The sequence below is a fragment of the Capra hircus genome, chromosome 10 (assembly GCF_001704415.2).
Source record: "Capra hircus breed San Clemente chromosome 10, ASM170441v1, whole genome shotgun sequence".
In the NCBI taxonomy this organism is placed as follows: Eukaryota; Metazoa; Chordata; class Mammalia; order Artiodactyla; family Bovidae; genus Capra; species Capra hircus.
The window spans coordinates 89,208,376-89,230,583 of NC_030817.1; the positions used below are offsets into that span (position 1 = coordinate 89,208,376).

General features: G+C 48.3%; 1 protein-coding gene across 1 annotated transcript; it reads left to right on the forward strand.

Moving 5' to 3' along the window:
• Positions 3,639-21,890, forward strand: UBAP1L (ubiquitin associated protein 1 like). Its single transcript, XM_018053787.1, has 5 exons — positions 3,639-3,758; positions 9,734-10,576; positions 13,263-13,469; positions 19,738-19,839; positions 21,009-21,890. The coding sequence occupies exons 1-5, from the start codon at positions 3,639-3,641 to the stop codon at positions 21,141-21,143; spliced, it is 1,407 nt and encodes a 468-aa protein (XP_017909276.1). The 3' UTR covers positions 21,144-21,890.

Consider the following 22,208-nt stretch of genomic DNA (forward strand, 5'->3'; position numbering starts at 1 on the left):
GAGAGAAAATCTGGTGGGAATTTGAGATGGGTGGTGGTGAAGGGGAAGAAAGTGTTGGGGATGAGTCCCAAGCTTTTGTGTGTATCTTAGACATTCCTTGAGATAAGGAATCCTGGAGGAAGAGGAGCAGTTTGGGGGAGGGGAACATCAGAGTTTACCTTGGGTATGTTGAGTTTGAGGCACCCTTGAGACATTATGGAGGAGAGGCCTTGTAGGCAGTTGCATTTTTAAGTTTGATCTTAGAAGGGCCTAACTGGAGAATTTCATGTGTGAGTACTGGCACATAGATTTGTGGGCAAGGATGAAGTCATTTTGAGAGTATGGTGGAGACCTATAATACCAATATCATTGCTGGGGCTCCAAGTAGATTAATTACTACTACAATCCCTATCACCCAGGCCCTAGCCCCAGGCTCAGAAACAGCCACGTGGGCCCAGACCCATGAACTGAGGTTAGAAAGGTCCTGGGTTATGCAGTTTGTCGGAGCATGCATAGACTGGCTTTCCTATTATCCCCCTTTCCCCACCCTCACCCCACCTCTTCAGATCCCTTCAGGGCTTTCTCCACTGCTTACTGAATGGTGTTAGCACTCAGTTCAAGTTCAGCACCCTCCCCAACTCTACCTCAGTGCACCCCTTCAGTCTTACTGCAGACTGCTTCTCAACACAAACCATATACTTGACTCAAGCAGCTTGTCTCACTCTGCCCTGCCCCTGCTCCCTGGCTTAAGCCATTTTCTCCCTGGAGTTAAGTTCTCTCTCTACCTCACCTTCTCCCTGCTCCACAGGCTTTTCTCCCACCCTCCAGGGTCCAGATCAAGTCCTGTCGTTCCTGAAGTTTCCCGAACCCCCATAAGGACTGGAATACTCCCCTTCCTCTGAAGAATGTCATCACTTAATGATCTGTGCCTCTTATTTTGTATTTAGCAGAGTGACTGTCATTTTAGAATATGGTCTAACTAGATCATGTCTTACATTGTAGTCCAGGCTGCTCTTAAAATGTGCTTCCAGAATCCTCAAACTCTTAAAGAACTCCAGAAGCAGGTATAATGCTGAGAATATCATTAGGATACAGATGTTGGAGTGGAGGGAAGGAAGCAGGAGGGGGGCTCTATATTTGCTCATTGGATGCGCAGTTCACACTTGTGTCTCACTGAACTGTGGTCCTTCCCCATAGCTAAAAATTCTAACGATGGCCAAAAATGTAAACAATAAATCTGAGACTGCCAAAACTCCTCACTTTTATGTGTCCCCTACAACTCTTTATATCTCAAAGTTCCCCTGTAAGAAGAGTTGATGGGGTAGATTACTTAGTGATCACACTGGAAGCTGTCTGATCCTATAGTATGAAGACTCACTCCCAATATGCTGGGAGACTGTTTCCCAACATGGGGTGGAGAAACCTTCAAGCCTTCCATACAGTAAGACAATGACAAGAGAGGGCAGACAGCAGAAATGAGGGAATTAAAGGATTTGCCCATCTGGCCCCTTTGACCTCTATGCCCTCAGATTATCCACTCTTCCTCTTCACCGGATGTTCTCCTATGTGTGTGGGGATGACCCCAGTGACCCAGAACAGCAGGACTTCGAAACCATCCTGATAGGGATGATGTATTGAGCCAGAGGTACTCCCTGGTAAACCCTGATTGTAAAATTCCCGTGGTTAGGAGTCTAGATTAAAGTGTATATTATAGGCAGTCATGAAATTGAATTCTGTATGTATGAATTTTGCTTTTTTTTAAATGTAACTGCATTTAATGTGGTCCAAAATATGTAAAAAAGCAAATCCCTGGCTGTTGTATTATTAAACTGATACTGCACTTGATCTTAACCAAATGGTTCAGTGGCTATGTGTGAATTTTTAATTTTTAGATTTCAGCTTAGCAGATATTGTTGACTAATATTAATTGACTTTCTTATCAACAGTGCATGAGAGTTCCAGATGTTCCACAACATCAACACTTGATATTGTCAGGCTTTTTAAAATTTTAACTCTTCCTCTGTGTGTGTGTGTAGTGATATCTCATTGTTTCATTTTGGAGTTCCCTGAGGGCTAATGAGGTTAAACAACTTCATGTTTATTGGCTATTTTGATGTCCTCTTTTGTGATGTACCTGTTAAAAAATCTTGCTTACTTTGGGATCTTTTTCTTATTGATTTGTAGAAACTTTTTGCATATTTTGGATATGAGTCCTTTGTCAGATATGTGTACTACAAATATCTTCTTCCTCTATGTGATTTGCTTTTTCACTCTCAACGGAATGTCGTGATGAGTGGAAGTTCTTAACTTTAACGTAACCCAATTTATCAGTATTTCCTTTATGGTTAGTCTTTTTGTAACATTTTACAAAATGTTTGCCTTTTCTAAGATCATAAATATATTCTCCTATTTTATCTTCAAGTTTTTTTCTTAACCTTTCACATTTAGGTTTACAGCCTACCTGAAAATGATTTTTGTTTATGAGGTAGAGGTCAAGATTATTTTTTGGAGAATATCCAGTTGATCCAGAACCATTTCTTTGAAAGATCTTCATTTTCCTACTGCTCTGCAGGGCCAATTTTGTCATAAATCAAGGATCTGTATATGTGCGGATCTGCTTCTAAACTATCTTTTCTATTCTGTTGGTCTCTTTGTAAACTCTCAATATCACATGTATTAATTGCTTTACAGCATAACATACTCTTCCTTTGGATTTTCTACATATAAATATGTCATCTTGAAATAGTTTTCTATTTCTAGAAGTAGTTTTCTTTCTTTCCAATCCTAATACTTTTTTTCCCCCCTCTCTTTTTGCACAGGCTAGTACGTCCAGGGCAGTGTTGAACAGAAGAGATGAAGGGGACATCTTTATTTCATTTCCAATATTGGGGAAATCTTTTACTATTTCACCATTAAGTGGGATGTTTGTTTTAGATGTTTTAGAGACATTCTTTGTTAGGTTAATGAAATTCCCTTCTATTCTTAAGTTGCCAAGTAGAGTTTGTCTATTGTTTCTTAAAATCGTGAATGGATATTGATTTTATCAAGTGCTTTTTCTGCATCATAATTATACACTTTTAAATTTTTATTCTATTCATATTTATCTTTATTTCCCCTGAATGAGAGACAGGTCTCTCATTCCTGAAATTAAACTCAACCTGGAAGTGTTGTATTTTTTCTATCCATAATTATTTTTGGTAAGATTTTGCATTTATTTTCATGAAATATCTGCCTCTCATTTTCTTGTCAGGTTTGGTTTTAAGGCGATGCTGAAATCAAAACAAGTTAGGACATATTCCTTTTTTTCCCTTTTTCGGAAGAGTTTGTATAATTTGATAGCTCTTTCTTCCCCATTGGGGTGAATACTCTTGATGAAATCCTTTAGAATTAGTGTTGTAGACCACATTTTGGGAAACAGTGGTCTAGAGAACAAGACTTAAACATGAAAATATCAATTGCTGTCAATTTGAAGGCTCTTGGTTTTATTCATTTTTCCTCCCTTATGCAGCACAAGTCACTTCACAGTTCCCTTCCTGGCTGTGTGGGGCTCGGCCAAGTCACCACGCAGGAGAGCAGTGAGCCATCTGAGGCCTGGGCCTGGTCCTCAGGGACTTGCTCTTTCCAGCCCTGCTCAGCCATCTCCACACGCCTCTGACAGAATGAATGCCCTGGATGATGTCCCCTTCAAGGTGCCCAAGGGCTTTGTGATAGACACAGAGCCCCTCCCTGGGCCAGACCTCAGTGTTCCAGACTGCAGGGAACTTCTGCTGGGCTCTATGGTAAGTGCATCTCTCTGTCTTCTCATCCTTCGGTCTGATGCTGAGCCTCAGGAGGCCCCTTGTTCCTTGATTTTAAATGGCAGCCACTCCTGTTCTGATATATTCTAGAAAGTGTGAAAATAATGCAAGAGGAAAAGATATTCCATGCAGAAGTCTAGAGATTGGACATGGGGCTATTTAGTGCATCTTAAGTTCAGAATGACCAGAAGGTTGCCTGTATGGAGTTACTGAGAGTCCTAGCAAGGATACTCCAATTCCAATTCCTCTCTTCTCTATCAGCCTACTGCCAAGTCTAAAATTCCACTGTTAGAATCCCTCCACTGGGCTAAGATGCTATCTTGAGACTATAATGCAGATAGTTACACAGGACACATCAGAATGGATTACTATTCCACAGACCCAAAGTACACCTATCCATGGGGCACCTATGAAGCACCCCTTGCCCCATGGCTCACACACTGGGGTATGCCCTCAGTGTATATGGTGGTATCACATACCCTCAGAATAAACATGATTATTTAACTTCCAAGTGAGTCAAATTTATTAGAAGATTTAGGAGGAAACTTATTGCATTTGTATTATAACACAGATATATAATGAGGTAGAAGGCAAAATCCACATGAATTTAAAAAAATGAAAGAGCAGGATTGCAAACAGCTGTGGAGCTGGTGGTGGATCTCTTGGGACTGAGTCCTTGGGATCTTGTGTGCTCATTCAGCACTGTCTGCGGGCTACTTGGAGAAGGCAATGGCACCCCACTCCAGTACTCTTGCCTGGAAAATCCTGTGGATGGAGGAGCCTCGTAGGCTGCAGTCCATGGGGTCGCTAAGAGTCGGACACGACTGAGCGATTTCACTTTCACTTTCATGCATTGGAGAAGGAAATGGCAACTCACTCCAGTGTTCTTGCCTGGAGAATCCCAGGGACGGGGGAGCCTGGTGGGCTGCCGTCTATGGGGTCGCACGGAGTCAGACACGATTGAAGTGACTTAGCAGCAGCAGCAGCAGTGGTCTACTTGGTAGGAAAATTTGAGGATCTAGTTCAGCTCACACTCACTTTGCATATGAGGAACCTGAGGCTCAGAGAAGGGAAATGATCTGTCCAAAGATAGTGGCAATGATGGGACTAATTCCCAGGTCCTGGGCTTCCCTGTGGTCCAGTGGTTAAGAATCTGCCTTGCAATGCAAGGGAAACTGGTTGGATCCCTGGTCCAGGAAGAGCCCATATGCCATGGGGCAATTAAGCCTGTGATCCACAATTACTGAGCACATGTGCAGCAACCACTGCAGTGTGTGCACCCGAGAGCCTGTGCTCCGCAACAAGAGAAGCCACCACAGTGAGCAGCCTGCATACCACAACTAGAGAGTAGCCCCACTTGCTGCCACTAGAGAAACCCTGCTCATAGCAACAAAGACCCAGCACAGACAAAAATAAATAAATGCATTCATTTTAGAAATTAAGTAAAAAAAAAACCTAGATCTTGATTGCAGATCATTTCATGATAGCTCAGAGAAGGATTGGAAAGTGAGAGACATCAGACACATAATGTTCGAGGGCAAAAAATACAGGGTTATGGGAAGTTAGGTGCAAAGAAACCATTCCAGGAAGGAGAGGCCTGGAGAGGGTCAGGTAGAGAGGCTTGGGCAGCTTGGAGGCTAGGAGCAGGAGACTTCATCTGCAGCCCCTGCCGGTGCACTTTAGTTCCTCAGGACCCAGAAGTGAAATAAGCTTTGTAAAGCCCCGAGTACAGCGTTGAGGGGCCCCCTCTTGGTGCAGCAGGAGCTCTTGCTTTCGCCAGAGAACCTGTGCTGTGGGCCCTCACTCTGGCAGTAGGGCCTGTATTGCTGGGAAAAGGAAATTGCTTTACTAAGCTCCAGTGGAGGTAGACAGACTAGCATAACTATTCCCTCTCTGCTAAGCCGGGAGGAGGCTATTCTGAAAGTCACTTCTCCTAGAAGCAGAAATAGGTACCCTTCTGCCAAGTCTATGTCTTGTGTCCCCGCCCACGTGTTGGCCCTGGCCCTGCCTCCTGTTCTCAGGGTGGGCACTCCACGCCCACTCTTTCACTGCTGTGGCCAGCTATCAAATAGAGAAGCATGGGACTCCATGTATGATTTATAGCCTCTCCTGGTCAGTCTTCCAAGTTTACTGGGCTTTATTCCCAGTGTTTGGAACTTGAAACACATTTTCCCATAGCAACAATGTTATAGATAGTGGTTAGATTACCAGATGAATCTGTAGCGGCCTAAAAAAGAAAAAAAAAAAAAAACCTTCCATTCATGGAGCACCTGCTCTGTACCAGGGCCAGGCTATATGCTCTTCAAAGGTTCACTCTTCTCTCTCATTCTTATGACCCTTGTAGCAGGTGGGTGTTCCCTCTCCATGGCACAGGAAACCAAAGTTCCCACCCATGTGACCAACAGGGCCGTGTGGCTATGAGTGGCACAGCCAGGATTCCAACATAAGTGTGTCAGCCCCTAAAGCCCACGTCCACCTCCTGCACCTACTGCTTTCCTGTGGAGCCTCGGCAAGTCTGTGTTTTGTTGTTTTATCATAGTTTTCCTTTAATTAGAATTGATTTCCTTTTGTGTTAAATTTTTTAGGAAGAATATATATATATGTATAGAGCAAGGGTCAACAAACATTCTCTGTAAAGGGCCAGACAGTAAAAAGCAGCGATCACTCCACACTACTGCTGTAGGGAGAAAGGGCCGTAGACATTACAGAAAGGAGTGAGTGAGTATGGCTGTGTTCCAATAACACTTTATTTAAAAACAAGGTTGGAGGTCAGCTTGACTCCCAGGCTGTTTGCCCGTCTTAAGAGAGTAAAAAGCCTTCCATTGACACTTCCTTATCTGTCCTGTCCCCACCTGCTCTGGTAACTTCTGTTACTTGTATTTTAAAATGTATTCTTCTGTAGATTCTTATGTGTGTACATACAAGCAAATACAGCTATTCCCTCGTTTTTCACACCAAAGGTACCATTTTCTATACATTATTATTTTTGATTTTTTTCACATAACATATTTGAAGACTTTCCATATCAATACACAAAATGCTTCTTCAGTTAGTTTTTCACTGCATGGTAGAGTATTATATAGATATATTGTACTTTACTGAATGAATCCCCTCTTGATGGACACTTAGGTTCTTCCCAGTCTTTTGTCATTATAAGCAATGCCGCAGGGAAAGACTATATGCAGATGTCCTTTTGAAAGAAATCATATTGCCAAATTGCTCTCCATAAGGGTTATACTGTTTTACATCCAACCAGCACCCTACAAGGGCGTCCCAGGTGGCACTGCTAGTGGTTAGGAACCCACCTGCCAATGCAGGAGACATAAGAGATGCCGGCTCGATCCCTGGGTCAGGAAGATCCCCTGGAGATTTTGCATGGCAACCTACTCCAGCGTTCTTGCCTGGAGGATCCCATCGACAGAGGAGCCAGGTGGACTGTGGCCCAGAGGGTCACAAAGAGCTGGACACAACTGAAATGACTTTAGCATGCACAGCACTCTACAAATGGGCTTATACCTTAGCTGCAGTCCTCAACAAAGGAGTCATCAGATGTTGCATCTTCGGTGAGGGATAGACAAATGGTATCTCGGTATAGTTTTATTTTCCTTTCTCTTATTGTGAGTGAGATTGAGCAGCTTTTCATGTGTTTAAGAGCCATCTGTAGTTCCTTTTCTGTGGACGGTTCATATCTTTTTGTTTCTGTCCCTGTTGGGCTGTTGGTCTTTTCTTACCTATTTCTAGGCACTCCTATGTCTGTGCTATCAGTGCTGTTTTCCCGCTAGTTTGTTATTTGCCTTTGACCTTGCTTATGGGGTGTATTTGCCATGCAGCTTTTCACTTGTGCATGTGTGTACTTCCACAGCTTCTCAATTTCAATTCAGAGTGAGCAATGTTTTCCCTACTTGAGATTATAAAGGATTTCTCTCCTCTTTTCTGCTGGTACTTTTATAGTTTCATTTCAAACAACTGAATCTTTGATCCTTTTGGAATTTCCCCTTGTGTATGATGTGAGAATGGATCCAACTTTATTTTCTTCCCACTAACACCATTTATTGACCAGTCCCTCTTTTTTCCCATTGCTTGAGATGCCACCTTATTATCTACTAAAGTCCCACAGATAACATCCATTTCTGGACCTTTTGTTCTTTACCTTTAGGCTCTCTGTGCAGTACCTTACCTTAAATTATTGAGGTTTTATAATATATATTAGAGGCTGGTAGGGCCCGTCCCCTTTATTTCTCTTTTTGTCCCCAGAAGTTTTTAGGCTATTCTTTTTTTGGGTGTGTGTTGGTGGCGGGTTGTACTGGGTCTTCGTTGCTGTATAGATGTTTCTCTAGTTGCCGTGGCAGGCTTCTCATTGCAGCGGCTCCTCTTGCTGCAGAGCACAGGCTCTAGGGTGTGCAGGCTTCAGGAGGTACGGCCTGTGGGCTCAGTAGTTGTGGTGCACAGGCCTAGTTGCTCCATGGCACGTGGGATCTTCCTGGACCAGGAATCGAACCTGTGTCTCCTGCATTGGCAGGTGGATTCTTTACCACTGAGTCACCATGGAAGCCCTTGGCTATTGCTTGTTTATTTTTCATATGAACTTTAGAATCATCTTGCTTAGGTTCCACAAATCGCAAGGGCTGGTATTTTTACTGGGTCTTTGGATCCTTTTATCCCCTAAGTTCCACTGTCTGTTTCATTATCTCTCAGTCTCTTTCCCTCTATGATGGTCTCCTCAGCTCTGAAGTGGTCTTTTCACCTCCTCTGTCCTTCCCAACTCACTCATTTTGCTCCAGTCTCTTTTTCTAATCATTTATTCTGTACAGTTTTACAAACATCCCCTCAGAGCCAGAACTGCCCTGGGCCCCAAGAACAGAGAGAAATAAGATACACTCCCTGACTTCAGTCGGGGAACCACACTTAGGACAGCTAAGTTCTGTTCCTCTCCTCAACTTAGGGTCATGTCAGGAGTGGGGTGAGGGGAGAGGCTGTTCCTGTCTGCCTTTCTGCCTCCCACATCCACCCCCCCACACACTCCGCCAGGCTTACCTGGCTGTCACAGAGCACTGAAGTTGCCTTTTAAGAATATTTATATTTTTTAATGGAGTTTTATATTTCCAGTTCTTAATTTTAATAGTAGTTAATGGGAATATTTTATTTTTGCTTCAGATAAACTCTCAATTTAAATTATTTATGTGGGCTCCACATTTAGTTTTTAGGTGGCTTGATCAGTCAGATGGACAGGAATCCCAGCTCATCTACTCACCACTGATCTGACCTTGAGCAAACTAGATTTCCTGAGCCTCCTTTTGATAATCTGGAAATGGGAATAACATTAGGACCAACTAAGTAGAGTTCAGAAAAAAAAAAAAAAAAAAAAGAATGATTTTTATATTTCCTGGGCCCCCAAGTAAGCTGGAAGGCAGCACATGGGGTGGGGGCAAGTACTACTCCATGCAGAGGTTTGTGTGTCTGGGCCAGCCTCCAAGGCCAGCTGCTCGGTAGCAAATGGTGCTGAGCTCAAGTGAAAGCTTCTTGGTGAAGGAAAAGTTTTGTTGAAATTAAAAAAAATTTTTTTGGCTGCACTGGGTCTTTGTTGGGCCGTTTTTTGGACTCTCTATTTGCTGCATGCACGGGCTCTCTAGTGGGGCAGGCTCTGCAGCCTGCGGGCTCAGTGTTGTGGGTGCCCTGGCTTCTCTAGTTGTGAAGAGGCTGAGTTGCCCCCGCTGGCATGTGGGATCCCACTTCTCCCACCAGGGATCTAACCCTCATCCCCTGCACTGGAAGGCAGATTCTCAATGTTTGGACCACCAGAGAAGTCCCCTGGAGAAATTGTTTAGGCCACTGTTGTTTAAGTATATGCTGAATGGCAAAGGGACAGACTTTTCATTCTATTAACCTATTCCTCACGTTGTCCTGTCTACAGAGTTTGCTATTAAATTGTTATTGACAGCCATCCACTCCAATGCTAGCTAAAACCGAGGGTGAGGGTGGCCTGCGATGAATGCCTGGGGCATAGAATCGGAAGCTGTCTAGATCTGGATAGTGTATGGTTGAACAGGTTCCCCGGGGGCCAGGAGGTAGGGGTGTGCCCCCAGACCCTGGTTTGCCTGGCGGAGCCTCCCCTGGCCTTGTATCTGCAGCACGACTTCGGCCTGGAGAGAAGGACACTCTTCTGGGTGGAGGCTGTCATCCGGGGACCCTGCCCAGTCCAATGCGATGGTCCAGGGGCAGCTTCCGCCCCTCCGGCCTGGCTCTTGCTGGCCAGCCCCGAGCAAGGGCTGGAACCCGTGCCTGCCGCAGTTGAAGATCCGGAGGCCGGATCCCAGGATCAGCCTGAGGAGGAGGAGGAAGAAGAGGAGGAGGAGGAGGAGGACCAGGAAGAGGAAGCAGCCTCCTCTGCCATGGAGGAAGACCCGGAGCCCTGCAGCCCCCAGCCCAGCTCCGCGGCGAGCCCCTGCCTGGGCCAACACCGATGCTCGCTGGACATGCTGCGCGGCGTGAGGTCGGAGCTGGTTGGGGCTAGGCGGCGGCTCTCCGAGGGCAAGCTTGCCTCCCACCCCCGCAGCCTCCTGCACCGCCTCCGCCACCGAGCTCTGAGCCTCTGCCCTGCGCCGCCCCTGGGCCCAGCGCCTCCACCCCGCAGTGCTCCCACGCAGAACCCGCAGTCCCCTGTTTCTGAGGCCTCTCTCCCCAGCACCCGCACGCCCCCCTTGGGCCCCAAGACGTCGCTCCCCAGCACCCTCACGCTGCCCCCGCGGCCTTCCACGGCCGGCGCCATGCCCCCGCTGCGGAGCCACAAGCCCACAGTTGCGGTAAGGAACCTGTCCCCTTGGCCAAGGCCACAACTCAGCAGCGAAGCCCCCACATCTGGTGCCCTGCCTGGTTGGACACTCCCTACCAGCTCTCACCTGGCCCTGTACCACGCCGTCCTTCCTGCAGCCCTGTGCCTAGAGTATTCCCTGCTTCGAGGTCCCCTTCCTCGTTTCTCGCTGTGTCTCCTTTGCTTCTATAAGGGCACCTGTTAGGGTAATTTTATTTACCCAGGATCTGTCTCTTCCAGTGGAATATGACATCTCTTAGGGCAGTGATTGGATTGCATTTGTTTCCAGAGCACCCAGAACACACTTGGCCCACAGGGGGAGCTCAGTGAATGTCCGTTGAATCAGTCAATGTGGCTCAGATCTAGGGCTTCCCACTGTTCAAGGATTGGGTGAGTTCAATCAAGGAATATTCACAGCGCAGTTACTTCTTGCAAGAGACTGGATTGGAAAAGACAAAGTCTAAAGCAGGCGACGAGGAGTTTGGCGAGGAAGTGTGAGAGAGGCAGCACTGCCCAGTGGGAGGGATCAGGTGCGGAGAGAGAAGTGAAGGCTGCTGCAGGCTGGGACGGCTTCAGGACAAAGGATGTGCACCAAGAACTGGGAGCAGATGTGAACGTACAGTGAACGTACGGACTGTAGCCCGGGGCCTCCCAGGTGGTGCTAGTGGTAAAGAACAGGCCTGAGATGTAAGAGACATGGGTTCTATCCCTGGTTTGGGAAGATTCCCCTGGAGGAGGGCATAGCAATATGATACCCGCTCCAGTATTCTTGCCTGGAGAATCCCATGGACAGAGGAGCCTGGCGGACTACAGTTCATAGGGTCGCAAAGAATTGGACACCACTTAGCATGCATGCGTGCACGGACTGTAGCCTGCCAGTCTCCTCTGTCCCTGGGTTTAATCCCAACAGGAATATTGGAGTGGATTGCCATTTCCTCCTCCAGGGGATCTTCCTGACCCAAGGATCAAATTTGAATCTCCTGAGGTTCCTGAATTGGCAGGAACATTCTTCATCACTGAGCCACCTGGAAGCCCTTCCAAGGATTTGTGTACAGTTTTATGCATATGTTTATGCTCCTGTGTCTTTTTCCTTTAAGTAATCTACATTATATAAGTGTCAGACTCCATACAATCTAGGTCTGGAACAGATGTGTTAGGGTAGATTAGTAGCAGGAGGTGACATTTAGGCACAGCTTTCTGCCCCTGAGCAATTCCACAGTCAGGCCAGGAGATGCAACAGAATAAGGCCAAGGTGAAAGTAAGTCCAAAAGACAGACTCAAAGTCTGGCTTTTCCCACTCAGTGCTGTGTGAGCTTAGGCAAGTCACTGAACATCTCTGAGCCATCCCTTCTCTACCTGTAAAGCAACCCTGCACACAGTTATTTACAGCAAACAGAGAAGAGGCTATATAAACAGTACAGGCAACACCCACATCACGGGCTAGATGCTGATGCTAGGAGGGCTCTCCCCTGATCCCAGTTAAATTTAACTCTAGCAACAGCCCTGTAGCAGGGTGGGGGAGAGATGGGGGCAGATGGGACAGATATTCTGTAGAGGAGGAAACTGGGGCAGAGAGCATCTTTTTCAAGGTCACAAGGGTAGACTCAAATCCTAAGACTTGCATGGTTTTCACTCTAGGAGTAAAGAGTAGATCCTAAGGTGACGTCATGGCAGGGAAACCGCTGAGAAGATGAGGACATGTAGGGAATTCACATGTCACATGCACTCTGCTCCTGGAGCCAGGGCAGCACCTAGGCTTTCCTGCTGGAGGAGGGGACAGGCTTAGCAGTTGGATGCTTCTTCATGGGGAACAGGCCAGGGATGATGCCAGCCAAACCTATTGAAATGCCTTCAAGCCACCCTCCTTAGTCCAAGGTCTCTGTGGGTTTCTCCATCACCACAGCTGTACCCAGTTTCTCTCCTGCTCCTTGCCTAGCCAACCCTCAGTCCAGCCAGACTCAAGAAGGAAGTTCTGGCTAGAAAGCTCAGTCCTGCTCCCCTGCCCCCTAAGGTATGGGGTCGAGAACCCTGCGTTGATTCTGAGTAGGGTACAGGTCCCAAAAGTGTGTTATTTGCCAGGTCACTTGCCAGCTTCTCTGAACTTTGACTTCAGTAAAAAATAGAATGAGCCTATCGTATTTCTCTCGCAGGCTTGTTCTAAGCAGTAAATATTATCATCTACTGGCAGTTTCTGTATGCCAAACCCTTTGCTAGTCACTTTTCTCACCTTGTCTTATTTAAGCCTTGTAACAATCCTGTGAGGTATCTGGTATGATTACATCCATTTTACACATGAATAAACTGGCTTCCCTGGTGGCTCAGTGGTAAGGAATCCACCTGCAATGCAGGAGACTCAGGTTCGGTCCCTGGGTTAGGAAGATCCCTCAGAGAAGTAAATGGCAACCCATTCCAGTATTCTTGCTTTTGAACTCTCATGGACAGAGGAGCTTGGTGGGCTTCAGTCTATGGGGTTGCAAAGAGTTGGACATGACTTAGCAACTAAACAACCACCTGAGTAAACAGTAGAAAGCTGGGATTTGAACCCAGGTCTGCAGTACTCCAAGATCCTAACAATATTAGCCCCTGTGCTCTGTAGCGAAGGCACCTTTAAAAATGTCTTGCCCAGCCGGGTGTCACCTCCAGTGGTAACTGACACTTGCAGCTTGTCTGTGTTTCAGTCCCTCAGCCCGTACACCTGCCTGCCACCTCCTGGACAGGTGCCCCAGCCTCGTGCTGCCCACAGATTGCAACCTGATTCTGCTGACTTGCTGTCTGCCCTGAGCCAGGAGGAGCAAGACCTCATCGGGCCAGTGGTTGCCCTGGGGTACCCCCTGCACAGGGCCATCGTGGCTCTGCAGAAGACGGGGCGGCAGAGCCTGAGCCAGGTGAGTGGGGGACCCAGAGCTGGGGGGCTGTGGAACTGGAGTCGGGTCAGTGGCCACATCGTTTTTATCTTCAACTTGAAGTTATTTTGTGTTTTTCTTCGGAGGCAGAATTTCAGCTTTGAATTAATTATTGGGGGTTTTGATCAATTTTCTAGATCCTAAGGGATCTAAACTCCATGGGAGTTTAGCAAGACTCCCCATGCCTACTTGCAGAGTCTCAGTATTCTACTCCTGTCCAAGTCTCTGCCCCAAAAGTAAGACTGAAGCTTTGGCCAGTCACAAACCTTTCCAGAGCTGCCCAATAACACTTTCTGCAACAAGAGAGATGTTTTATTCCTGTGTTGTCCAATATAGTAAACACTAGCTATATGTGGTTACTTGAATGTGGCTAGTATGACTGAAAATTGTTATTAATTATAATTAAATGAAATAAAAAATTAAATAGCCACATACAGCTACCATATTGGATGGCACAGTTCTGACCACTTCCCTCAACAGTTAATCCACACCCCTATCTATCGCTCTCTCTTTCCATCTACCCATCCATCAATCTAGGCATAAGTATTTGCTGGATGCTTCCTTGGTGTGTAGATGCAGCTAGGAGCTATGGGGAAGCCAGTGTTGTGGGCTGGGTTTCCAGACTCCAGTGGGGTTTGGCATATGCAGATTTATTAAGGAGACCCTTGGGAACAACTTCTGGGGAAGGGAGAGGACAGAAGCAGGGATGGGTAGAGGGAGAGGTTGAACTTTATAGACCCAGTGACAGCCAACCCCATAGCTCAGAAGCATATGTGGCCCTTTGGAGTTGTCCTAATTGAGGATGAGATGGTCAGGCCTTCATACCTCTGCCTTAATGAGTCACCAGAGGTAGAAAGATGGTGACTTGAGAGAAATGATCTCTGCAGCTAAAGCAGCCCCTGAAGGGACAGATAGCTGATGGTTTCTACCACCGCTACCACCATCTGCAATAAGACCTTCAAGGAAGGTGTATCTGGAAGGGGTATCTCAGAATCTACCACACCAGGTTCCATTTTTAAGTCCTCCACTCCTATTGGAAGAAGAGTGGACACCAGTAGTAACAAGGATAGGTAGCACCCCAAGCTGCTCTAATATTTGGGAGCAAGTCTTGACCCCCCCTCTACAAGCTAAGGATATGAGAACACCTGCAGGAGAGTGAGAACCCCTGAACTGCCAAAAGAGAGGTGTGGTGAGAAGATGCCTGGGAACAGAAGGAACAGGAAAGATTCGGGGGTGTTTCAGTTATCTATTGCCGTGTGACAGTCACCCCAACACTTAGTGGCTTAATACTACAACCATGTGTTCGCTCATGAGTCTCTGGGTTGCCAGTGTGGGTGGAGTCAGCAAGGAAGTTCTTTTGCAGGTCTCACCTAGGGTCTCTCATATGGCTACAGTTTGGTGACCCAGCTAGAGCTGAATAGTCTAGGATGACCTTGATCACAATCCAGTGGTTGGTGAAACTTGTCAGCTGGACCACATATCTCCAGCAAGCTAGCCCACGTGTTCCAAAGAGTACAGGAGTGGAAGATGCAAAGTCTCTTGAGGTTGAAATTATTGTCACTTCTGCCTTATACTGTTGGCCAAAGCATGTCATAGACCAGATCAGATTAAAAGGGTAGAAAAATAGACTCTACCTCTTGATGGGAAAAGCTGCAAAGAAGAGTATATGACTGTTCTTAATCTACCATGGGGAGGTTTCAGTAATTGAGAAAGGCTTCATGAAGGTATAAAGCCTTGAGGTGGAGTTTAAGGATGGATAAGACAATTTGAAGAAAGGAGAAGGATGATCTTCCAGGCAGGAGGAACAGTATCAGCTGAGAGGCAGAGGCAGGAAGGACTTGGGAGGCCCTGATTCAACAGTCTCACTGAATATATGACGTGGGCTGGTGGGAGATAGGACAGGAAGGGGAATAGAGGGAAGATTAAGGGTGCCTTGAAGGCTGGCCTGAGAGTTTTCTCAAAGACCCCACAGCAGAAGGGAGGCATGAAAGGACAGTGGGCAGGGGCAGGAGGTGGGCCCCTGCCCACAGTCCTTTCATGCCTTCTCCCAGCTGAATGTTGCATCCCTTTTTGCGTTGTTTTCTACGCACCAGGGTTATTTGTGGTTGGAAAGCTGAGCCACAGATATTGAATGGCATATATTTTTTTCTCCTGTCTCTATCCCTCCACCATCAGAGGACTTGGAGACCCTTTCCCTAGTCACTGATGGTGGCCATATGTTGAGTCCCTGAGGTCTGGAGCTGCCTGCTTCTGGGTGAGGGAGTGACGGAGGGAGAGTGGCTCAAACAGGAGCCTGATCAGGATGTGCTGCTGCAGGTTGAGGAGGTGGGAAGGCACTGGGTCCTCTTTCCCACCCTCTCCTGCTCCCACTCTACTTGGTTCATCAGTCCTAGAGGAAAGCTTTCAACTTGGTGAGCCCCATATATGGTGGCTAACATGATGGAGGAGATGCCAGGGGTGGTGCTGATATTTACCGAGCACCTCTGTGCCAGTCCCTCAATCTGAGAGTGTTCATTTAGGTCTTCTCATTTCTGCAAGGTTGCTTTTACTGTTCCCACTTTGCAGATGAGGAAACTGAGGTCAGGGAGGTTCACGTAATTAGCGGTGGCACCAGGGTGGATGCCAGGCTGGTGTGGTTCTGAATTTTGTTACACGGTGCTTTTCTCTCATTTTCTGTATGGAAATCTTCCAGGGCAGCACCTTAGGTTGATCTGAGATTTAGGAGTAAATTTAAAGTTGCCTCCACTTTCAGCTGCTGCTGAAAAGCCAGGACCTTGGCCAAGAAGCAGTCCAGAAGCACTGTGAGGGGCCAGGGCCATGGTGGGGACTCTGACATGCCTCCCCAACTCCTCCAGACCCTGTGACAAGGCTGAGGTCCCAGGTCATCACTGTGGGGACCTGAAGATTAGCTGGGGGCAGCACAGGGCACTGGCCTCCCTTTGGGTGGGCTGGAAGAATCTCACTGCATCAGGAACACTGTGTTTCCAGACATAGACTGACCACCTGCCTGGTGGGCCTTCTCCCAGTGAGGATTCAGGGGCCAGGCTCTAAGGTGTGGGCCTGAGGGCCAGTGGATGACTTTATCTTGATCTCCCGGACCACGTTAGTGTTCCTCTCTGTTCTGTGAAGTTCCACCATTAATTGAACATCTCTTTTGGGTTCACAGCCCTTCTCCCCATGAAAGACAAATACTACAGTAAATTGTCTTTGGTCAGAGATGAACAGCAGATGGTCCAGGAGGGTGGGCATCAGGTGATGGAGACAGGGCACTTGGAAAAACCAGGGAGAGAGGACGAAATACAAAACCTAAGCTTTGTCCATCACTCCTTCCTTCCTGCCCCAGGATTGGTGTGCCCACTGACTGCCTGCAGGACAGGCGTGGGTAGTGATTTTGAGGGTCCATTGGCCAGACCCAGGCTTACCCTTAGACTCTAGACACATAATGGCCCCTCTCTGAGCCTCATTTTCCCCATTCACAGAATGGAGGAGAATTTGTTTATGACCAGTGCCTGCTGGGGTTCCCATACTGGGGTCTGAAGGTGACATCCTCACCCACCCTGGAGCCTGAGCTAGGCCTAGTTACTGACCAAGCAGCAGAATCCTTACAAATGCAGATTCTCAGAACCTACTCTGCAGGGTCAGTAGATCTGGAATGGGCCCAGGGGCCTATCATTTTAAAAGATCTGCAGATGGTTCTGATACACAGCCTGGCTTGGGTCTACTGGGTTGGACTGAGTCAGAGACCCTTAACCTTGGCTGCACACAAGAATCACCTGGAGAGCTGTAAAAATCCCGGTGCCAGGCTTCCCCCCTACCAGTCATATCAGGGCCTCTGGACGTGACCATCATCAGCAGGACATGGGTAGTGATACAGAGACACCAGTGTTTTGTTGCTATTGTTTTGTTTTGTTAACTTTTTGTTTTGTATTGGAGTATAGCTGATTAACAATGTTGTGATAGTTTCAGCTGGATGGAAAAAGGACTCGGCGGTACATATACATGTATCCATTCTCCCACCTAGTCCCCTCCCATCCAGGCTGCCACCTAACATTGAGCAGAATTCCATGTGCTATACAGTAGGTTTTTGTTGGTTATCCGTTTTAAATATGTCAGTATGACCATCCTCAAACTCCCTAACTATTCCTTCCTCCATGCTTCTGCCCCTCTAGTAATTGTAAGTTTGTACTCTCAGACTGTGAGTCTGTTTTGTGAGTTCCTTTGTTATTATCTTTGTTTCAGATTTCACGTATAAGGGATGTCATAGGATGTTTCTCCTTCTCTCTCTAACTTACTTCACAGTGTGAGCATCTCTAGTTCCATCCGTGGCGCTGCAGATGGCATTATTTCATTCTTTTTAATGGCCGAGTAATATTCTATTGTATATAAGTACCATATCTTCTTTATCCATTCCTCTGTCAGTGGACATTTAGGTTGCTTTCATGTCTTGGCTATTGTTAACAGTGCTGCAATGAACACTGGAGGGCGTGTATCCTTTTTGACCACGTTTTTCTCTGGATATATCCCCAAGAATGGGATTGCAGGGTCATGTGGTAGCTCTATTTTTAGTTTTTTAAGGAATCTCCATACTGTTCTCCACAGTGTCTCTACCAATTTACATTCCCACCAACAGTGTAGGAGGGTTACCTTCTCCACACCCTCTCTAGAATTTATTGCTGAGGCACCGTAGTTTTAAAGCTCCCAGGTAGCTACAGTCGGCACTGAGGCTGAGAACTCTTGTTGTAGATGAACAGACCTTCGGAAACTCTGTCTACTTGCAAGCCAGCTCAAAGCTCCTCCTCTAGTGGCGGGGGCAGGCACTCCATGGACAAGGCACTGGCCAAGAAGTCAGGTGGTCTGGGCCCTAGTCCTGGGACCCTGGTCTACCCTGCCTGGACCTCAGTTCCCTCAACTGTGCCACAAGAGCTGAGTTGGTTGGTTTTCAAAATGTGCCCAGAGCAAGGTTCCTGGCGTGAGGGCCCCCGCTCTGGGCTCCCTCTACCTCTTGCCCCCAGTTCTCCCAGAGCAACTGCAAACTCCCCCTGTTACTGTTGAAGCCCCCTGGTGCTTGGGCAGTTCACAGGCTAGAACAGTCTGAAAGCCATTAGTCTCTGTGGTCTGTTTTCTGCTCCGTTCCGAAGGTCTGCAGAAATCCGACTTGCTTCTCCTCCACTCGTACCCGTACTTTAATCGTCTGGAGCCTTCATTTGGCACCAATTCCCTGTAAATCCTGCTTTGATTTGCCTGGCACTCATGTTTTCCTGTATCTGGTTTATCTCCCCCAAGGAGCTATGAGCTCCCGGAAGGTAGTTCTTAATTTAGTTTATAAACACAGCTTACGTTTATTGAGCTCCTTCTGCCTGCCTGCTGTGGTGGAGGCTGGGACCTAGTGGTGTCCTCCTGTGGGACAAAAACTTGGTGGATGAGAAAGCTGAGAAAGATACTAGGCAGTTACAGAGCTGTAGGTGCGGGGAAGCCTTGAGTGCTGTGGAGACACCTGGTGGAGATGGAGGTGGGAGTGGGCATAGGGAGAGCCTGCCCAGGGCAGAGGAGCGAGGCTGGCCTTGGCCTTGGAGCTGGATGGGCAGGAGTCTAGGGGTGCCGAGGGAAGCAGCCAAGGGTGCTGACAGAGCGAGCAGGTCTTTGAAAGTGGGGTTGGAAGGCAGAACTTTATCCTGAGGGCAAAAGCAGCCCCTGGTGAATAAGCAGGGAGTGGCTGGAAGAGGTGCTTGGCCCTGTGGGCCCCTTGGCTGTCCCCTCCCCTTCCAGCCTTGGCGCAACACTGCTCCGGTGTGGGGCCCGTGGAGTCCTGGATCGCAAAGATATTGTGTCTGGAGTGGAGGTGGGGGTGCACAGAGTGGGTGGAAAAGGAGGCACTCTCACACAGGTGGGTGCTCACCAGGGAGGGTGAGCAGGCTGGGTGGATGTTGGGTAGACACCTGTGTTTGAGGCCTGGCCTGTTCCCCACTTAGGTTCTGGGAATACCTTGACCCACCCCGGCAGCTCTCTTCCTGGACTCCAGCCCCCAGCTTGGACAGCTGGTGAGGCTTTGCTGTCCACCTGTCCCAGGGGAGGCCTCTGACCCTCTTCCGTTGGCTCATGGATCTCTGGGCCCACGCTGTGTATGGCTGGTTGCCCAGTCAGCCTGGGCCTGAGCTCAGCCCTCCTGAGGCCCTTGGGTGCCTCCTCCACTGCGCCTGCTGTCCTGGGCATTGCTCTCACTGTCCTTCTCTCTGTGCCCCCTCCTGCCCAGTTTCTCAGCTACCTTAGCGCCTGTGACCGGCTGCTGCGACAGGGCTACGAGGAGGGGCTGGTGGATGAGGCCATGGAGATGTTCCAGTTCTCCGAGAGCCAGGTCAGCAGAGCCTCTTGCCCGGGCCCCAGCGAGGGGCGGGTGGGGCACCCATGCAGGCCTGGCATGCAGGGGCCGACCAGCACCAGAGACCACCTGGGGGCCTCAGGAGACAGCCTGCTTGCTGAGCCCCGGGGAGAAGGAGACAGCCTAGGGAGCTGAGACATGGAGAAGCCAAGAGGACCCAAGGGGAAGGGGTGGGGAGGAAACAGGGAGCAGAGCTTTGTGCCAACTCGCTTCAGTTGTGTCCGACTCTGTGTGACCCCATGGACTGCAGCCCGCCAGGCTCATCTGTCCATGAGATTCTCCAGGCAAGAATACTGGAGTGGGTTGCCATGCACTCCTCCAGGGGATCTTCCCACCCCAGGGACTGAACCTGCATCTCTTGCCTCTCTTGCATTGGGAGGAGGGTTCTTTACCACTAATACCACCTGGGTAGAGCTTTATAGCTGAATCAACACAGCAAATATTGACTGGCTCCTCTTTGTCAGACACCCAGACAGGAGCCAGGCAGGTAGCATGATGATGCCTGAACTCTCTTCAGGGAGTTTGCCACTTACATGGAAACCCAGAAGGCTTGAGGTTGTGGCCCCAGTTAGGAGGACATTCTGAGTGCCCAGTGAATGTGAGCTGTCCAGAGTCGGCAGTTGGTCAAGGCAGAGCAGACTTCCCGGAGACTGTGGGAGGGACGGTGGGGTGGGAGGGATGCTGAGGGGTGGGGGGAGAGGCAGGGAAGTTTTGAAGTTTTGAGCAGTGGGGTCAGAGGAGGCAGGCAGAGGCCGTGCTGTGTGAGGGTTTGGGTCCTGGACAGCGACCCTGTGCTGCGCATCCTCTGGGCACCAGTGTGCAGCCTTCTCTTCCTGCCCCAGTGCAGGGCATGAGCACAGGGAATCAGGAGGGAGTGGGAGAGGGGAAGTAGAGCCAAGACAGAGAGAGCCAGCAGCCGGGCTGGGGCCTCCTTCCTTGGCACAGGGAGTGAGGTTTGAGCCCATGTCACCTCCTATCATTGAGATACAGGAGGACCATAGGTGCTGCCAAGGATCAGGCTCACCTGGCTTGTGGGGTCACGGCTTTTTGGGGGTATGTAGAGTGGGTACTTGGGAGGGGACTGCCCAGGCCAGAGGCCCAGCCTCCCAGCGGCCCGCATGCCCTCTCTGCCTCCTCTTCCTCAGGCAGGGGAGTTCCTGCGCCTCTCGGAGCAGTTCAGCGACATGGGCTTCCAGCAGGACCGCATCAAGGAAGTGCTGCTGGTCCATGGCAACCGCCGCGAGCAAGCCCTGGAGGAGCTGGTGGCCTGTGCCCAGTGACCCCCCAGGGCACCTAGCAGTGTCTGTGCATCCTGGTCCTGACCCAGACCTGGCAGTCCATCCTGACTGTATCGAGAAGACTGCATGAGAATAACAAAGCAGGGCATGCTTGTTGTAAAAATGCACACGATGCCGAGAGTGGGAGTGAATACTGTAGAGAAGGCAAAACTTTCCTTCTGAAAACTTCAGAGGGGCTCTTTAACAAAAAGACAGATTAACAAGAGAAAAACCAAAACGTATTAATGCAGGTGGCACGCATGAAACTTCAGTGAAAAGTAACCCAAGATAGCAGTTTAGAACTCTGGCTGGGGAAGATCCCCTGGAGAAAGGAAAGGCTGCCTACTCCAGTATTCTGGCCTGGAGAATTCCATGGACTGTATAGTCCATGGGGTTGCAAAGAGTTGGACACGATTAAGTGACTTTCACTTTATATAGCATTTTCAACAAACAACAATACATTTGTAGAGAAATGACAGGACAAAGGAAAACAGTTTCAGGCTTCCAAGGGTTGCAAACTGCAGGGAGGGAACTAATGGAGTAAGATTTAATTGCAAGTTCCCTGGTACACTGCTGGGCTGACAAGAATCTGTCTCCAGAAAAGAATGTATATCCTGCCTCAGGGCAGAAAAGAGGGGAAGGGAAGAGAGAACTTTTCTTGCATTTTCTGCTTGATTGCTTTCAGCTCAGTTATGTCAAGGGTTTCCCAGATGGCTTAGTGGTAAAGAATCCACCTGACAGTGCAGGAGACACAGGTTCAATCCCTGGGTTGGGAAGACCCCCTGGAAAAGGAAATGGCAACCTGCTCCAGTATTCTTATCTGGAGAATTCCTATGGACAGAGGAGACTGGTGGGCTACAGTCTGTGGGGCCACAAAGAGTTGGATGCAACTGAGCAGAATTATGTCAAAGAGATAACATTTGTCAATTGATAATTATGTCAAAGGGATGACATTTCAGTTTCCTTCAGTATCAGAAGCAGCAGCTTATAGAGGTGAAAGTGGTTCCTTGTGAGGAGGGCCAGATGTGGTGCATAGGTGATGAACTGCGTGTTTTCATATAAGCCTTG

What these genes read in the sequence shown, in the direction of transcription:
- UBAP1L (XM_018053787.1), top strand. Translation starts at nt 3,639, where the DNA reads ATGAATGCCCTGGATGATGTCCCCTTCAAGGTGCCCAAGGGCTTTGTG. An exon ending in GCCACAAGCCCACAGTTGCG is followed by an intron (nt 10,577 to 13,262) that starts GTAAGGAACCTG and finishes TCTGTGTTTCAG; the next exon opens with TCCCTCAGCCCGTACACCTG. An exon ending in GGCGGCAGAGCCTGAGCCAG is followed by an intron (nt 13,470 to 19,737) that starts GTGAGTGGGGGA and finishes CCTCCTGCCCAG; the next exon opens with TTTCTCAGCTACCTTAGCGC.